The following is a 17326-nucleotide window of genomic DNA, read 5'->3' on the forward strand; positions in this document are numbered from 1 at the left end:
TTTCAACCTGCATTCCACCATTGTAAAGCAACTATACTCCAATAAAGATGTTAAAAAAAATTAACCTTCCAGAATTGGAAACAACTAAATTTTCAATAAAGTGGCTTTTTCATTTAAAAAAAAAAACAAAACAAAACAGAAGCTATACAGAAAAATCAGTTGAAACCAAAAGCTTGTTCTTTAAAAAAAAAAAAAAACCTCAATAAAATTGATAGACCTTAAGTAAACTGACTGAGAAAAAGAGAGAAGACTCAAATTTTGAATACCAGGAATGAAAGAGTAGTTATAACCACAGATCCTAAAGACATTACAAGGATAATAAAGAATATATTTTTCAGAAGAGAACCTTTCTAAGCACTGGAAAGGACACAAAGATATATTTGATGTAGGGCCTTTTCTCAAGGAGCTCACTCTTAGATAGATTCCCTGGTAGGGTATTTCATCAGTTTCCCAATGAAAGCAGTAACCAAATGAAGAAGCGTGCAGTAGACTGTGCAGGTTTGTGTAGCAGCTCCACAAGGCTGTCAGGAAACAAGAATCCCTATACTGTTGTCAATAATATCCTCAGTCTGTGGCTTTGATCTACATGGTTCCTCACGGTCGCCAGACGGCTGCTCCACTTCCAGTATCGCATCTATATTCCAGGGAAAAAGAAGAAGAAAAGCAACAAGAAGAAAGTAGTGGTGCTAATATCAGAAAACCAGAACTCCCCAAAAGTCTCCAGCAGATAGTCTCAGACATTTAGTATTTCAAGTAGGCAAGTCTCTCAAAATATTTGCTAAATAATAAATCTAACAGCAGAGTCTGTGGTTTTTATTTTTGCATTGTCCACGTGGGAGAAGAGAACAGTACCATCCTACAGATAGGTATACAATTTAAGAAACAGAGATGTCAATTACAATGTTATTGTTACCAGAGCAAGAAATTATCAAGTAAGACAACTGGTCAGAATTCCATTTTATTTGGATATCATTTTCATAAGACATGGAATAATTTCTAATGTCTTTGGAGTATCGTAAGACCTCTTTGCTTGAATTGTTCTTCCAAGGGCGGATTTATATCAACAGAGAACAGAACAAATCAGTACCAGTCTTGAATATTCATATGAAACTGTATATTGCAGAGGAGAACATAAATTATGTTATAAACATTCTCAGTTTTGCACAATATCAAATAAAACTCCCCGAACCCTTTTATAACGCAAAATCGTATCTTTCGATTTATAGCTGCAGGGGAAGGGAACATCTTCAATTCTTTCCGAGACACGTTTCCTTTATCATGAACACTTATTTAAAAAAAAAAAATCGAGCTCTCAAATTTCATTAGCTAGAATTATATGCAAAAAACAGACCTTCATAGCTCAATTGTGACGGCAAAAAGTGGGGTAATGGCTGAATAGACTTCTATTTGGTGATAATAATTTAATAGCATTTTTCTTGTACTTGTTTCATTGGCCAGAACTATGTCACGTGGCCGGCCCTAGATGTAAAGGAGGAAGGGAAATAGGTTTTTTCTTAAACTTATAACTTCACCACCTGAACAAATTTGAAACAATAAGAACATACAAGACGGTAGATATCAGGCAACTCTTGGGTTCTGCCTGAGACATTGCCCTAAAAGAGATGAATATATAGAAGTGCTGAAGAAAGTCTGAGAAAGGAGGCTTTTTTGTGGTTGTGAGGATCCAGGAAGGCTACCAGGAGGAAGCTACATTTGACCTGGGCTAGAAAGAGAGGTATGATTTGAATGGGGACAGAGGGGAGAGTTGCAGAAGGATGCCATCGAAAAGGGAGTGGCCCAAGTAAATATACAGAGGTAGGAATGCATGCAGTAGATGTGGTATATATGTACACATACTTGTTTCTCTTAAGTTTGCAAAGAATGGCAAAAAGGGGAGCAGTAGAGATAGGGCAAGTGAGAGCCCAAATCACGGACAGCCTTGATGCGAGGCAAGGGAGTTTGGAATTTATCTTGCTAGCCGTAGAAATGTCTTGTACCACTCAAATATCTCTTAAATATACCCCATCCTCTCCATCCCCCATAGCCACTGGGCCAGCTCGGACCACATCATCTTTCTCTTGAACTATTGCTTCCTCCTCAATGCAGACCATAGAGACCTTTATAGCATCCACACCTGTTGTCCACACCCCCCCCCACCATGGTTCAAAACCTTTCCATGATTTCCATGACTTCCCCATCAACTTGCGAAAAAGCCCAAGCTCCTCAGCCTGGCATTGGAGACCCTTTAAAGGGAGAAGGGGTTGGGAGTGAAGACTAGAGGAAAGAGAAGAAAGCAGACATGGTCTTGAGGCTCCACAGAGAGTCATGGGGAACCTTCCCTGTCCCTGTTCTTGAAGCTGCTCAGCCTCTGGTCCCATGAGGCTCCTAACTCACAGGTGGACAGACCTTAAGGGCGATTGCAGAGATAAGAATACCCAGTAAACAGTGAATTTATTTCTACCTCCACCTTCTGCTTCTAACTGCTGCTTCTCTCCTGAGGCATTCCAAATCCTGCCCTCCAGGACATGTGGATCTGAGATCAAGAGTTAGCAGCGTAATAGGTCCTGATCCTCTCTTGTCCCTGAGATCCTGTGGCAGCTGATGGTACTACCACTGTTATGGTTGGGTAAGTGGAATGAGAGGCCGGGTAGGAGGTGGTTGAGAAAGCCAAGGAAGTGCCGGGGTGGGTGTGGGTGCGGGGGCGGAAGCTGGGCTGGGCTGAGGTCAGGTGAAGAGGGGAGGACCTAAAGAATTAAGTGCATGATAAATAATATGTAATAGACATCTTCCATGTGCATTTTCTGTGCTTGCCATTGTGACCCACCATGTGTCCTATTTTCTCTACCCAGCAACTCCCTGGGGAATTATAGTCCCAATTTCACAGATGAGGAAACAGGCTTTGGGAGATTCAGCAACTTGGCCAAAGTCACTAGAAATTTAGCTCGTGGAGTGCCCAGCTCTTCTGACTCCTAGTTCCATTTTCATGCTCTGCCCCAGGCACTCTAGAACCCAAATGATCAACGTATCCACATCTGCTCTCCCAACATCATCACCTGTGCGGTGGGTGCTCTTGAGTCTTAGAGAAGTCAAAAAGCATGGTGGCCCAGAACCAAGTGTATCAAGATCTCCAATGTGATGAGTTGGGGACTGGACTTCACGTGTGGGAAGCCAGGGTCCAGGCCTGGTGCCGTTACCCTTTTCTCTATGACCTCAGGCAGGGTTTAATCTCTCTCTCTCTTCTTTTTTTTTTTTATAACTTTATTTATTTTAGGCTGCGTTGGGTCTTTGTTGCTGCGTGTGCGGGCTTTCTCTAGTTGCGGCAAGTGGGGGCTACTCTTCGTTGCACTGCACGGGCTTCTCATTGCAGTGGCTTCTCTTGCTGCGGAGCACAGTCTCTAGGCACGCGGGCTTCAGTAGTTGTGGTGCGCGGGCTCAGTAGTTGTGTCTCGCGGGCCCTAGAGCACAGGCTCAGGAGTTGTGGCTCACAGACTCTAGAGTGCAGTCTCAGTAGTTGTGGTGCACGAGCTTAGTTCTCTGCGGCATGTGGGATCTTCCCGGACCAGGGATCCAACCCGTGTCCCCTGCGTTGGTGGAGGATTCTTAACCACTGCACCACCAGGGAAGTCCCTGTACCCATTTTTCTGATTTGAGAAACTAAGATACAGAAATGAAGCAACATGACCAAGGTTACAAGATACAGTTACTACCAACAAGAGAAATAAAAAATACCCAGCAGACTAGATTGGGCTGGTGCAGTCTGGGAGTCTTTAAGACCACCCTCAGGTTCAGTAACTCACAAGGACTCACAGAATTCAGCAGAACTATTCTTTCCTGGTTACAATTTATTTATTTATTTATAAATTTATATTTTTCATTTATTTATTTTTGGCTGCGTTTGGTCTTCATTGCTGCGCACGGGCTTTCTCCAGTTGCAGCAAACAGGGGTTACTCTTCGTTGTGGTGCGCGGGCTTCTCGTTGCAGTGCCTTCTCTTGTTGCAGAGCATGGGCTCCAGGCGCGCGAGCTTCAGTAGTTGTGGCTCGCGGGCTCTAGAGCACAGGCTCCGTAGTTGTGGCACACGGGCTCAGTTGCTCCGCGGCATGTGGGATCTTCCCGGACCAGGGCTCGAACCCGTGTCCCCTGCATTGGCAGGCGGACTCTCAACCACTGCGCCACCAGGGAAGTCTCCCCTGGTTACGATTTATTATAGCAAAAGAACAGAGACTAAAATCAGCAGAGGGAAGAGCACATAGGGCAGGACCTAGGAGAGACAAGACACCAGTTTCCAGTTGTCATCTCCCAGTGGACAGCGCCCCTCCTCTCCCAGCAACAAAGTATGGGAAACTCACCAGACCTTGGTGTCCAGGGTTTTTATTGCAGCTCGATCACATAAGCATGGCAGACCACCCCCTTGGCTGACCTTTGTCTGCAGCCCCTCCAGAGATCAAATTGATAGTGCATAGCCCAAGTCTCCCCATAAATCATGCTTTTAGCATAGACTGTCTGGTGTGGCCCAAGGCCCCAGATAAACCAAGACACTGGTCATTACCAGACAGAACATTGCAAGGGCCCAGAGCTTCCCGCCCAGAACCTGGGCTAGAGCCAAGCCTTTCCAGGGTAAGATTAATCCTTTAATGCACAAGTAGGAAACTAGAGGACAAAAGATGAGTCTTTTTCAACTTGAATCTCTCCCCACAGGATTACTTTTTCATGTGTTGGTAGAAGTCAAGAAGATACCAGTGGAAGAGAGCCTGTGCTCTGCAATCTCTTGTGTATTTGAATTTCCCAAAGAATCCCCAAGCAGCTTCATGACCCTGGCCTCCTGGCTCAGTAAAGGTATCGGCTCCCCTGTAGCTACGAATCAACCCAATGCCGCCATAGATGTTAACACCAAGGACAGAGCCCACACTATTTGGAGTCTTGAAGAGCAAGAATGTACCCAGCTGATCCACAACATACTCAAAAGGGACAACCCGACATACTTACTCTATGCAGATCTAGGAGAACACATGAGTCCTTTGCTGAGGGAGAATATCGATCTCTCCGTGTCAGGTGACATTCAATCTCATGCAATGGATGGCTTGGAAAGAAGGTACTCCAGAAGGCCTTCTGGTAATTGTGTGGCTTTTTCTTCACCTGGTTCTGGGCTTTACAAAATCTTAGGTATTTCATTTTTACAACCATAATACAACTCAACTGGCACAGCTGATAACTTTTTCCCCCGAATAGGAATGGCAAAGAGGGGGGAAGTGACTTGCTCAGCAGCATCCAGCCAGTAAGAGTTGGAGGTGTAAATGATCATAGATCAGCTGGGAAGGGGCAGAGCCTAAGGGAAGAGATGGATTGGGAGGGAGTCGGCTAAGAGACAGGTAAAGAATCGAAGGCAATGTAGATCCTCAGAAAATTCACTCATCCTCTCTTGAAAGTCAAGGTTCTGGTTCAAGCTCTGCCACCTTAAGCAACTCTCTTCAGTTTGCTCACCTAGACACTGAGGTGTGCCCCTTGCATATAGAGAAGGGAAATATACTTGTGAAAAGCCACCCAATAATAACAATCCCAGCTTCTATGAGGTTGTTGGATTAAGGGAGAGGTACCAAATGAGCTAATGAGGGTCCCTTGTCTCCAAGTTTTGGGTCCAATCTGTCTCTCTCCTCCAGACCTGACTGAGAAACCAGAGCACCACATCCCAGAGATTCTTGCAGCTGGGGGACGTATGTCCTTGGCCTGTGCCTTCAGGGGCACCTGCAAAGAAAACCAAAGCCCTCTTCCTCTCCTGGAAAAGGCCCAATATGTCCTCTACCACAGACGGCTCCAGCAACTCCTCCTCCTTGGTGCTGCACTTCACCCTGAAGCCTAAGGACCATGGCACCACTCTCGGATGTCATCTGAACCTCTCCCCAGCTAACCCGACCGGGAGTCGCATGGTCAGGCTCCAGGAAGCCTGTGAGCGCGGCCCGTGAGTGCAAGGGAAAATCCAGAGTCTGTGAGGAATGGTGGGCCCAAGAGAAAGACCTAAGTCCTGGGCTGGGGGACAGGAGAAGTCTGAGGAGCAGCCTCATCTTCCCCTAAGTTCTGGGCTGAAAGGCCAGAGGTAAGAGCCAGCCTCAGACTCTGCTGAGCCTGAGGCAGATGAGGAGAGAAGATGAAGGGGAACTAGTTTGAGTCCCAGACCCTCTGGGCTTCCAGAAAGTCTTTCCGAAGCCCCATGTGAATCACAAATGAGGAGAAGGCTGGGTCCTGGAGGAAGAAGAGAAGGGAAGTCAGGATGCTTGCTGACTCTTGACCCTGTTTCCCCACAGCCCCCGCCACGATGCTTTATTCTTCTTGTTCCTTGAAGAAGACTCTGCGGTGCAGTTGTTCCTTCCATGGGATCCCCACGCCCTCCGCGCAGTGGTTGATGGGAGGTTGATGGGAGGTGTTCCCGTGGGTCTGAACAACATGAATAACATCCTCCAGGTGACTTTTAGCATAATTGCCCCTTGGGCCAAGAGCGCCATCAGCCTCCTCGGGGAGCCTGAAATAATCATGGGCCTCCACTGTGAGGGGAAGAACCAACATGGAATCCATACTTCAAGCATCTTCCTCATACCAGGTAAGGAAGAATACAGGGGTCTAGTTACTGGGCCAGAACGACAACACCTAGGGACCAGGATGAGGTTGGGTACAGAGCCAGAGGAAAGAGTAGTGGCTCAGCATTTACAGCCTTAGGAGAAAAACTACTCTCACTTCCCTCTGCTTCCAGATAAGAATTCAGTTTCCAATGCGTTCGCGAAGGGGCTGATCCAGGGCATTGTGTATGGATCCATTGCATCAGCACTATTCTTCTTCTTCCTTGTCCTCCTTGCGTGAGTATCAAGTTAAAATTCAACAGCAGGCCTTCCCCAAAGCCTACCACATTTATTTACATTCTTTATTTCCTTCCTTATGATTCTTCCAGTTAATTCAGCCCTGTCAGTTTTCTCGATACAGACGCTTACGTCATTAAATTTCAGCCATTCTTCTTTTCCAGTTTTCCATTTAAGGCTATAAATTTCCCTGTAAGCATGACTGTAGCTGAATCTCACAAATTTTAATATAAAGTCTTTTATTATCTTTTGGTTAAAATATCTCTAATTTCCATTATTATTTTTTGACCCATGGAGGTTTTTTCAGAGGCATCAATATTTTCTAACAATCCTCTTTTCTTTATTTCTATTTAAATCCAAAAAGGTCAAAGAATATGCTCTGCATGATTTCAGTTCTTTATTTCTTTGTGACAACATTTTTGTTTAGTTTATATAAATAAATATTCCAATGTGGACTTGAAAAGAATATGCATTCTACACTTGTTGAATGCAGCGTTTTATATAAATATTATATATATGTACATGTATATATGTGTGTATATATATATATATCTCCTTTAAACCAAATTTATTAGTCATGTTGTTTAAATCTTCTTGAGCTGTACTGTGACTTCTGCTTGGTGCCCTTCCCTACATTTCATCTCCCATCCCTGAACCCCTCTGTTACCTGGCTGAGGTTTACTCATTGTTTAGGACTCAGCTCACAGCTCTTCCATCATGTGCTCCAGGAAACCTTTCCTGGTACCTGGGCTGGGTGCCTTTTCAGGACCCCCATAGCCATCTGGGCTTTGGGGTATTAGCACTAAAGATTTCACTCTGATGTGACTAAGTGTGGATATCTTTTTTTGTTTGCTGTTATAGTTGTCTGACCTCTTTAATCTCTGCTTTGGTGTCTTTTATCAGTCCTGGAAAAGTCTCAAACATCCTTTCATATATGCCTCTGCCCTTTCCTTTCACTATGGGATTCTCATTTAATATTTGTCAAACCTTCTTTCCCTTTTTTTTTTTCCCTCTAACCTTGTCTCCTGTATTTTCCAAGGATATAGACAAGTAAACAAGTGCTGTGCTAGAGGCCTGCACAAGGAGGGTACTAAGGGAAACTTACCCCTTCAGTATCTCCTTATCCCTTGAGAGCAAGCATCAATACTGCCCAGAAATCCTTCAGCCTGCCTCTAGTCAGCCCTTTCCAACATAGCACTCTGTCAGGACTACAGATGTCTTCCTTTTTCCCCCAACTCTCTTATCTCCTCCCCTGTCACCCTTAGCAATAAGGTTTCCCTACTTCGCAGGGAAAAAAGCAGCTCCCCAGACCTACAGAGTTATTTACCATTGGCACTGACGATTTACTCCTTGCCTTTTTCAGAGAAAGAGGCTTCCCTCTTTCCGCCCAAGGTTAGCCCTACCTCCTTTGCTTGGGAATCCATTTCCTCCACACTCCATTAATCATTCCTCCTGTCTCTTAAATGATCAATCACTCTTTCTTCACTGGCTCTTTCTCTGAATTATATAAGCATGTCCAAATCTCTCCCACCTCAGCCCCACAAACTCCTTCTATGTACCATCCGGTGCTTTTGGTTGTTTTTGAGAGAGAGAGAGAAGAGCTTACATCCACTTTCTGCTTCTCGTCACCATTACATTCTTCAGTCCACTTCAATATGCTCTCCAGCACCCTGCCACTGAAATGACATTGTCTAAACCAACCAGTCATCCTCATTCTCAAAATCTAATAGCAGACGTTCTTTTTCTGGTTCACCTTTAAGTGACATTTATCACTGGGTTGGCCATTTGTGATTGGATCCTACCCAGCGGCTCCTTTCCGGAGAGAAGAAATATGGCAAAGCCATCTGCTGAAAGTGATGTGGGTGGAAGCAGGGGTGAGGGGTAGAGAATTAAGAAGAGGGACAGTGTTAGGTGTGGTTAGAATAGCCACTGAGGAGAATAATTGGGATCTGTACAAGGACAAGGAAAACACTTGGTAAGCAGCAGCAAAGGCCCAGCAGCGACTGGAGATCATTAATTTTTTTTTTGAGATTATTAATTGTTAATGGCACCAAGCGTCATTGCCCTGTGATGTTTCCTCCCACCAGTGGTCATTGGAAAGAGAGAGTCGATGGTGGCATTGATCTAGGTTTGGGTCTTCGCAGGCAGGGTCCCATGGAAGGGTGATGGGGTGGGGGAAAGGGAGGCAGGGAGGCTGGAGGGAGAGAGCACTTCAAGTGGGCAACCAGTTGTACCCTGTGGGGTTGGGAAGGAAGGGAAGCCAAGAGGGTCTTCACAGGTGCTAGAGAACATGGTGTCTTGGCCTTGAAGTTTCCACCTGTGGGATCAAAGAAGAGGAACACGAGATTGGAATGAGAGCACAGGAAAGCTGATAGAGTAGAACCAGGGAGAGCATGGGGCATTGGGGTTCATATTTTCACAGGTGGAAAACTTTGGAGGATAATGGAACCTTGGTGGTTATTAAGGGAGATAAGTTGCATTAGTCAGAACCCTTCCCGTTGTGGGTGACAAGAGCTGAACTCAACAAGTTCAAGAGAACTTGACAACAGTTCTGGTTGCTTGTTGTCAGAATCCCCCGGCCCTATTACTTAAGCCATGACTTTAAGCCGCGATCGTTTTAATGTATCTTACAACTTCATGGGTCAGGAATGTGGGTAGGACCCAACTGGATGACTCTTCTGCCCTCCTGTGGCATCTACTGAGGTCACGTGGTGGTAGTTAGCCAGCAGCTGGGCTGGGCTGGGCCATTTTGATGGGGACGGTCAGAAGATTGCTGGGCCCCTCTCCCTTTCCATGTAGTCTCAGGGCCTCTCATCGTGGTCTCTTCCAAGGCATAAGTTGCCAGTCCCCTTCAGGGCTAGAGCTGGAATTGACAGTGTCATTTCTGCCATATTCTTCTACAAAAAGTCATAAGCTAGTCAAGATTCAAGGGGAGAGGAAATAAACCCCACCTCTCCATGGGAGGAGTGCCAAAAACTTACAACTGTGAAAAGACTAAGGGAACTCTCTGTGCACTGATACGCACAAATATGCCAGGAATATTGAGAAAGAGAAGAGATGTGGAAGAGATTTCTCTAGGAAATGCCCTGGCTGTCCAGTGGTTAGGACCCCGTGCTTTCACTGCCGAGGGCGTGGGTTCGATCCCTGGTCGGGGAACTAAGATCCCACAAGCTGTGCAGCACAGCCAAAAAAATATTTTTTTAATTAAAAAAAAAAGATTCGTCTATTAAAAAAAATTGCATACATATCGAGACTTTAGGGGGCCAGGAGAGAAGCAGAGGAAAGGCACAGTCGTGAAGGGCCACCAGGCTGGAGGGCTGGGACTTAGTCCCGGGGGACACGGGGGAGCCATGGGAGGGTGGTGAGCAGGATGCTGGGAAGAGGGTCCAGGCCAAGAGAGTAGGGGCTTGTATCCCCATTTGATGAGGGGAGGCGATGCTGGTCACAGAGCCAGCAAACGGAGGGAAATTTGGTCTTCTGACCCCCAGCCCAGGGCTCCTTCTGGGAGCCAGGGGGTACTGAGCACAGCATTAATCATGGGGCTCATTGCCTTAGAATGAAGAGGCGTAAGTGGTGAGAGGAGAGTCATATTCCCATGGCCAATGAGGCCCTGATCCTCAAGAAACCAGAGCTGCTGGAGGAGCCAGAAACACCCAAGGAGTCTGAAGCTGAAACCTCACCTGCTTCTGTTACAGGTAAGTCCCTGGGCCGGGCTCCTGCAGAGCTGAGGCCACCAGAGGGCACGCGTTAGACAAAAAGATTCCCAGAGCCCCCGGACACCTGGCAAGCGGCCGGGAGAACCGGGGCTCAGCCTTAGCAGAGCATCTGTCTGCTTCTTCAAGCCGAGGCCCCATTCCAGCAGCCAAGCCCCCTGTGCCCCAGATGGTGACGACCCTGAGGGGTCCCAGCCCCACCTGCTGCCCCGCCTACAGGCAGCCCTTGCCCCACCAGGAAAGGAGAGCAAAATCTAGAAGGGGAAAAAAAAAAAAAAAAAAAATCTAGAAGGGGGCTTATGAGTCCGCTTGTGCTGCCATAAGAAAGCACCACAGACTTGGGCGCTTAAACAACAGAAATTTATTTTTTCACTATCCTGGAAACTACAAGTCCGAGATCAAGGTGAGGGCAGGGTTAATTCCTTCTGAGGCCTCTCCCCTTGGCTCGCAGACAGTCATCTTCCTCTTGTGTCCTCACGTGGTCATCCTTCTGTGTGTGTCTGTGTCCTAATCTCCTCCTTATGAGGGCACCAGTCCTATTGGATTGGGGCCCACCCATGTGACCTCGTTTTACCTCATCTCTTTAAAGGCCCCTGTTTCCAAACAAAGTCACATTCTGAGGTGCTGAGGATTAGGGCTTCACCGTATGGATGGGGTGAGGCGGGGAAGGCACACAATTCAGCCCATAACAGAGGCTTCAAGGAGCTAATTGCATCCCTCCGTTTGTGGGAGACCCTTAAAGGGGAAGGGGCTTGGCCACAGCAGAGGGACGCCAGGATCTGTTTCTCCCACAGTCGAGGGCTCTTGAGAGAGAAAGAAGACCGCAGACACGTGAACTCCAGGACAGATCAAGCCCAGCGCGTGGCTCCCAGCCGCCTAGATCCAGCGGCCCGGGCAGACCTGCGCAGACCCGCGCAGACCCGCAGGGCAGAAGCGAAGCTAAGAGCAGAGGCCCTGCTCAGCACTCACCCATTCGCTGGGCAGACACCCCCCTAGGCCTCCTGTCAGCCCACACACCTGCTCGCTGCCCTGGAGGAGCGAGGTCTGGACCGGCCCCAGTCACCCAGGAGCACAGGTGAAATACAAGAGCCCTGTAGCGGGCAGTACTAGGGTATGGACTGTCACCACGGCAGAGGCCACATGGGGCCCTGTGAAGTAGGGTGACAGTGACACCAACCAAGTCCAGCCCCAGCATTCTACAGGGAGAGAAACTGAGACCCGTAGAAGGGACCCTATAGGTCCCTCTGCAGGGACTCTGCAGAGGGACCTATAGGAGATCCTCTCGGTCCTATAGGAGATCCTCTCCATCCCCACATGGCAAACGGGGAAACTGAGGCTCACAGCGCCCCAGGCCACACAGCAAGACCTTGCCCTGCTCAGGACCCCTGGGTCCCTGGAGCAGCTGTCCGGGTCCCTGATCATTTTCTCCTGACCTTATAAGCCTCCAGTGCAGAGGCTGCAAACTCAAGCCCACAGGAGCCAGGCGCGTAGCACAACAAGTGCCTGGCGGGACGGCATCCACCTTGAGAGCAGGTGCCGCCCCCGAAGGGGCCGCCCCGCAGACGCCGCAGTCTCCACTCCCACGCCTTCCGCCACCCCCCCGCCCCGAGCAGGAATAGGATGTCTATGGCCGAATCTGCGGGGGTTTTTTCCCCAGAGATCCAGATTTCCGTGGGAAATTTCTGGATTCAAACATGTTGGTCATGGAGACCATGTTTTTTAAAAACCCAGCAGGGGCCCAGGAAAAGCCATACGTGGGCCTCTCGTTTGCAAACCTCATCAGAAGCACAGACGTAGAGGGGTCTCCCTTTCTCTAAACCCTACACCTGCCAACAGGAGGTGTCCTTATTCAGAATTCAAACACCTCAGGCCAAGCGCAAACAGAACCCCCGGCTCAGGGCTGGAAGGCGGGGGATGAATTCCTGGTGGAGAGAGAAGATCCAGGAGGTCATTCATTCGTGCTGCCACAAACGTCCCCAGAGGCGTCCCGTGGGCCAGGCCCCGGGGTGAGGGCACGGAGATGAGTCGGACGCAGGTCCCGCCCGCAAGGCATCCAGGTGGCCAGGGGCTGTGTACAGGGAGCCTCTGGGAGGGCGGGGGGCCTGCACACCGGGGAAGGGGGCTTGCAGCGTTCCAGCCAGGGCAGGGCAAGCAGAGTGTCCTGGCAGGGGGCAGACGACAGGGAGAAACAAGCCAGGCAAGGTGCCACTGGCTGGGCCTGGATGAGGCTCCCTGCAAACAGGCCTCAACCTCTTCACCCAGTCCACTCTCAGGCGAATCAAGAGGGGCTGTGCCTGGCCGGCTCCCCCCACCCTCCAGGACGAACCGGGTGGGGAAGCCAGAGCTGGGGTATTGCATTAAAAGAATAGACATGCAGCGTATGAGCTTATGACCTGCTGACGGGGGAGACAGAAGCCGCCCGTACGGGGGCTGGCATATGGCTCCCTCAGCGTCCAACTCCCACTTTGCGGAAGGTGCGGTTTCAGTAGCACCCACACAATGCTCAGTAGCGGCACAGGATTTTGGTGACTTACAGATCCTAGACGCAAGGGGGCGCGGTCGAGCCGGGGAAGGGCAGTCCTCCATCCCTGGGCACTGGCTAGCCCGAGATCGCAGGGTAGCAGCACCTGTCACTTGTAAGGTGGTTGGGGCCAGGTCACTAACTGTTCTCGGGCTTAACTCTAAGTGGTTATTTTATTTTTTTTGTTTTTTTAATAAATTTATTTATTTATTATATTTGGCTGCGTCGGGTCTTCATTGCTGCGCGCGGGCTTTCTCTAGTTGCGGTGAGCGGGGGCTACTCTTTGCTGTGGTGTGCGGGCTTCTCACTGCGGTGGCTTCTCTTGTTGTGGAGCATGGACTCTAGGCATGCGGGCTTCAGTAGTTGCAGCACGCGGGCTCAGTAGTTGTGGCGCACGGGCTTAGGTGTTCCGCGGCATGTGGGATCTTCCCGGACCAGGGCTGGAACCCGTGTCCCCTGCATTGGCAGGCGGATGCTTAACCACTGTGCCACCAGGGAAGCCCCCAAGTAGTTATTCTAAAAGGTGTCTTGGGAAAAACAAAGTGTGATCTTATGGCGAGCATCCTACACTCAAGTCCTTATCTAATGTGCAGACTCTGGGTCGGAGCAGAGTTATCACACTATAAAACACCTAGACACAAGTGGGAAAAACAAAGTCATTTTCCTCAAGGGTTGTTTTTCTCATTGTAAGAACACACGTGGCAACATCCTTGAGTTCGACTTCGAAGACCCCACACTCCACCAGTTAGGGGCTCGTGGAGGCACGGACACGGAACTCAGGAAAAATGGTTCGTCCTCCTGGGTGGGCGGCAGGGTGGGGACGGCAGGGAGCCAGCAGCAGCTCCATGAATAAAGATGAGGTTGGAAAGTGGATCATCTTCCTAGAAGGGGTTACAGGGCTGCCCTTTTCCTCCAGGGTCAAGAGAGAGACACGAGAGGGCGCTAAGGGGTCAGACACGGCTCAACCCCAGGCTGTGTGACATCGGGCCAGGCACAGACTCTCTGCACCAGGATAAGAATCAAATGCTTGAAATGTAGTCGTGCACGGGGGGCCCCCACGCAGAGGGCCCCCAGGAACCTACAGCTCACCCGCTTCTGAGCAGACATTTGCTGCTGTGCATTGTGTTTCAGCCTTCACGGGAAGGACTCACAGAACTCTGCAAAGCCCTCATACTCACGGTTTATCGCAGCAAAAGGATAGAGATGAAAACTAGCCATGGGGGCTTCCCTGGTGGCGCAGTGGTTATAAGAATCCGCCTGCCAATGCAGGGGACACGGGTTCCAGCCCCGGTCCGGGAAGATCCCACGTGCCGCGGAGCAGCTAAGCCCGCCTGCCCCACATCTACTGAAACCCGTGCGCCTAGAGCCCGTGCTCCGCAACAAGAGAAGCCACCACGGTGAGAAGCCCGCCCACCGCCGCGAAGAGTAGTCCACGACCAGAGAAAAGCCTGCGCGCAGCAACGAAGACCCAAGGCGGCCAAAAATAAATACATAAAATTTATTTTGGAAAAAAAAAAAAAAAATTGCCATGGGAAGAGCACACAGGGCAGAGTCCCAGAGAGGCCAGGAGCCTCCAGTGGTCCTGTCCCAGTGGAGTGGGGAGTCTGCGTGATCTCCCAGCAACAACATGTGACAAGACACACAGAGTGTGGTCGACAAGGGATGCTCACCTGAGCCTCGGTGTCCAGGGTTTTATTGGAGGCTGGTTCTGTAGCTCTTGGTTTCCAGGGCCACCGCCCACCAGGAGGTCAAGCTGATACCACATGACCCAAGGCGTCCCCCGTAAATCACACCGTTAGCGTAGACTGTCTGGTGTGGCCCAAGGTCCCCAGATAAACAAAGACGCTCTTATCAGGACATTCCAAGGGCTTAGAGGTTCCCTCCCAGGAGCCAGTCCTCTGTTTAGAATGGGCAGGGTTTGGACAACCCAGGCCTGCTGAGTTAACCCTTCACTGCATGCCTGTCTGAGGCCAGCTGGAAGTGCAGGAGACGCAGGGGAGTCAGCCTAGACGAGGACAAGAGCATCCTCCTCTGAGAGATCATGGGACTCGGCGGGTTTAGGCTGATTAGGGCCCACCTCTGAGCCTTGGCATTTCCCACTCACAGAGCCCTTCCCTGCCCCTCCCACCCCCCTGGGTGGACCTGTGTCCCAGTCTGGACAGGGGGAGGCCCGTCTCATCTCTGCACCCATGCAGTGCTCAGCACGGAGCGTGGCACCCGGGGGGCTCGGGGAAACATTTGCTAGATGAGCAACAGGAGGAAGGAATGAGAAACAGAAAGGTGGGGACAGAGACGGAAAGAGACAGATGGCAACCGAGGTGGAGAATGACAAGGAGGCGGAGTCAGGGACATAAACCAGAGAGAAAGAAGGATGAAGGGGAGAGGCACAGAGGGCGAGAAAGAGGAGATCACGGGAAGACAGGTTTGTATCAACCTCCTCTGTCCCTTCAGGAGGTGATGGCAACAACCATGATAATGGCACTGGCCAGGACTGAGTGACCCAAGCCCTCAGCCCTTATTCACTCAACCCAGTGGCCCTGTGGTCTGGTCATTGTGACCCTTTCACAGAGGAGGAAACTGAGGCCAGGAGAGGTTCAGGAGCCTCCCTATGGTCACATTGCAACCTTGTGAGATGGGAGCTAGGCCCCCACCCCTACCGTCGAGGATGAGGACGCGGAGATTCGGAAAGGGGAGGGTCCTTCCCAGGGGCTCACAGTCTGAGAGGCAAAGCCAAATCCATCCGGGTGCACCTGCCCTCTCCTGGCTGCTCCTAGGAGCTGGGCCCATTAGGATCACTTCTCCGCATCTCCGAGACAGGCTGGAGCACGGTCCTCCTCCCCAGAGACAAACACCGTTCTGGTGCCTAGTGTTTCCTCCCAGAGAGGTGGGTCTCAACCAGGAAGCATGTTGCCCCTCCCAGGGGACAGTCTGGGTTGTCATGACATCTAGTGGGTGGAGTCCCGGGAGGCTGCTTAACACCCTTCAACACACAGGGCAGCCCCCACCATAAAGAACCACCCAGCCCCAAATGTCAGCGACGCCAAGACTGAGAAAGCCTATTCTAGAGGAATACGATGGGCATACAAGCACATGTGTGTGTTACACATTTGCGTTACGTACTTTGCTTCCTTTCACTTACAGGATACCACACAGTCTGTATCATTAACCTCACTCTTTAACAGCTGCCTATCAATGCGTATAACGTATCGAACCAGTCCCTTGTTGAGTATTTAGGTAGTTTGTCCTCTGAGCACTGCAGACAATGCTACATTGATGATCTGGTCCCTCAGCCGTTGGGCACGAACGAGAATACACCTGCAGGAGAAAATTCTGGATATGGACTTTCAAGGTTAAGGGTGAGGTACATAGTTTCCAGGGATGATGTCAACTTGCCCTTCATAGAAAGGGAACCGGTTTCACTCTTGTCAGCAACTGCCATCGCCAACCTGGTGTGTTTCCGGGTCCTTTGAACTTTGCCTATCCAGTGTATGAAAAAATAGTATCTGTGGCCGTCAGAATCTTTATTTCACTTGCTAGCCGTGAAATGGAGCATCTTTCACACTCCTGAGCCTTCTAAGCTTCATCTTCAGGGGGCTTTGGGCCTCGACTGTGAAACCCCAATAGTGTTAGGACAGCAGGGGTCCTGGCCGGAAAGTGACAGCCACCTCCAGTGGGACTCCTAAACAGACTTTGTGATAAAGGTACCATTCACAGAGGTGCGAGCAGGGTTAGGGATACAGGGATGGTAAGGCTCCCAGGAACCAGCAACAAAAGGAAAAGATTCCTTCCAAATTCTGCTGTGTCCTTGAGGAGCTAGGGAGAGAAATGGTGTCTCTGAGGCCTTATTGAGAACCGGAGCCGTGGCCAAGGGGCCACCTGACAGGCCCCAATGTAGGGTGGCGGGCAAGGACCAGAGCCTTCTCCAGCCACCCTTCAGTGTTCTGCCTGTGCCTCCCTTTGGCTAGACCCCCCTTGAAGTCGAAGGGCAAGTAAGCTTGCAGGGTATGAGAGTTCCAGGTGCTCCACATCCTTGCCAACACTTGCTACTATCAATCCTTTTAGCCATTCTAGTGGGTGAATAGGAGTATCTCACTGTGGTCTTGATTTGATTTCCCTGATGACTAATGGTGTTGGGTATTTTTTTCAGGTGCTTATTAGAAATCCTCTTTCTGTGAAGTATTTGTCCAAGTCTTTTTTTTTTTTTTTTTTTTTGTGGTATGCGGGCCTCCCTCTGCTGTGGCCTCTCCC

At 49.7% G+C, this 17326-nt stretch overlaps 1 protein-coding gene across 1 annotated transcript; it reads left to right on the forward strand.

Annotated features, from left to right (window-relative positions):
• The first annotated feature begins 5788 nt into the window (after positions 1 to 5788).
• On the forward strand, positions 5789 to 6848 carry SIGLECL1 (SIGLEC family like 1). Its single transcript, XM_024132693.2, is given in 4 exon segments — positions 5789 to 5942; positions 6299 to 6393; positions 6396 to 6591; positions 6742 to 6848. Coding segments are annotated over 4 exon segments (552 nt in total).
• The last annotated feature ends 10478 nt before the right edge of the window (positions 6849 to 17326 follow it).

The sequence above is a fragment of the Physeter macrocephalus genome, chromosome 17, assembly GCF_002837175.3.
Source record: "Physeter macrocephalus isolate SW-GA chromosome 17, ASM283717v5, whole genome shotgun sequence".
In the NCBI taxonomy this organism is placed as follows: domain Eukaryota; kingdom Metazoa; phylum Chordata; class Mammalia; order Artiodactyla; family Physeteridae; genus Physeter; species Physeter macrocephalus.